Below are 1939 nucleotides of genomic sequence, written 5' to 3'. Positions count from 1 at the left end.
TAGGAGTCTGTTATGGTTTTAGGGTTTTTTTTTTTTTTTTTTAAATGTACTTTTACATTATCCTAATTCTACTTTACAGCACATGCAAACTTAAAAAAAAAAAAAAAAAAAAAAAGTATATTTTTGGGAGTAAATTACACACATGTCGGTCAACCACAGACCCAGCTCTGGTTAATGTGTTATTTGACATCTCTTTCCTCATTCTTAAAAAAATACAATGAAATAAAAATACTTGCAAAGTTTTTGGGGCTTACATTCCTCACGGTGGATTCATAAACCCTCAATAAAAATCGAGTGATTCCGTGGAAGCGCATGACGCGTCAACTATCTCACCCCGTTACTTTGACACACCGGATATCAACTACACATTCTGGAGGCGTGTCGATAATAAACAATTATTATGATCACGATAATAATAATAATAATAAAAAAAGCATTACTGAATAAAACAGGGAGAATAAAGTGCAGCGTCTCACCCGCAGCCCGTCTGGGAGCCTGCTGCTTCCTCCGCGGCATGTCGGACCCCGTCACTTGTGCGTCCAGGTGGATCTCCAATGGTCCATGCACGGAGGCGTTTTGGTCTGGATTTCTATTCTATTCTGCTCTCTGGCTTTTCACTTTCTCTCTCTCTCTCTCTCTCTCTCTCTCTCTCTCCCTCCCTCCCTCTCCCCCTCTCTCTAGATCCAGTCACAAGGAGGGGAAAAAGCAGATGCTGGATCCTTTCACCTTCTCCCCCGATGGACGGACGATCCTTCCTTCTCCACCTCCCCGGTTTTCCGTCCCGTCCGAATCAGCGGGTTGTCCGTCCGTCAGTCTGGCTTTTGTGTGCGCGTGCGTGTGTGTGCGTGTGCGTGTGTGTGCGAGCGTGGGTTTCTGCGGTGATCCGCGGAGAGAAGCGCTCAAAGCCGCTTCGGTGCTGGGTGTGTGAGGCAGGGTGCGGGGCTGATGGCAGCGGCACACACATGGATCCAGAGAGAACAAACTGAACATTAAAAACTCCTCCTCCTCCTCCTCCTCCTCCTCCCAGACCTGGTGGTGGTGGTGGTGGTGGTGATGGCAGCGGGACATTTGTTCCAGCAGATAGGCAGGAGTTTGTTAAAGGAACAGGGACAGAGAAACGCCAAAAACACTACAACTGCCAGAGGATTGTGGGGACCCATGGAAAAATAGGGTTGGGGTGGAGAAGGTGGGGGGGAATAACAATCTGAATTCTGAGATTAAAGTCACGGATTCGGAGTTTGATATTCTCACTTCCACCTCAGAACTCTGAATTATGAGAATAAAGAAAGAAAATATTCTGAGATTAAAATCTGAAATCAGATTTTTTTTTTTTTTTAATCTGATTTTAAAGTCAGAACTCTGCCTTTAATCCAATAATTAGACTAATTTCTAATGCCAGAAGTAAAAATTATATATATATATATATATATATAGTGCATTTAGTATTACAGTTACAATATATATAGCACATTTAGTATTACAATTATCAAGAATTAGGTAACTCTTTAGCAAGTAAGATTTCAATATTCAACATCTACTGTAATCTACTGAATATTATACAGAATTTTCACAATGAGGTTTTATTGGCCAAGGACTCATACAGTTATACTAGAAAAAGGAAAGTAAAGCAAAGTTTAAGAAAAAAATGTTAAAGTAAGATCCACAATAAACAATATTTCAATGAAGTCGTGTGTGGTGGTCATGGTGATAAGCAGTAGTTATCACACTGAATGTAACGGACAGGTATGGACAGGTATGGACAGGTATGGACAGGTATGGACAGGGACGCACTTGAATGTCCCTAAGTCTGATGGCGTGTGGGAAGAAACTGCTCTGGTTGTTTGTAGTTTTGGACACATTCTAATCAAACATATTATCACCCAAATTATTTAGCAGGGTTATGTTGCCTTATAATTAGAATCCAAAAATGTCATATTGT

General features: G+C 41.3%; 1 protein-coding gene across 1 annotated transcript in view; it reads right to left on the bottom strand.

The window, feature by feature from the left end:
• Window positions 1-516, bottom strand: part of tshz2 (teashirt zinc finger homeobox 2) — a gene marked incomplete at both ends in the record, with an annotated part of 36531 nt that extends 36015 nt beyond the window's left edge. Inside the window, one exon of the mRNA XM_080014860.1 lies at window positions 477-516. Coding sequence (XP_079870986.1) covers window positions 477-516 — 40 coding nt within the window. The remainder of the gene's footprint in view (window positions 1-476) is intronic.
• Window positions 517-1939: the final 1423 nt, after the last annotated feature.

The sequence above is a fragment of the Zeus faber genome, assembly GCF_960531495.2.
Source record: "Zeus faber genome assembly, chromosome: 15".
Lineage (NCBI taxonomy): Eukaryota > Metazoa > Chordata > Actinopteri > Zeiformes > Zeidae > Zeus > Zeus faber.
This window is presented reverse-complemented; position numbering and strand designations above follow the sequence as displayed.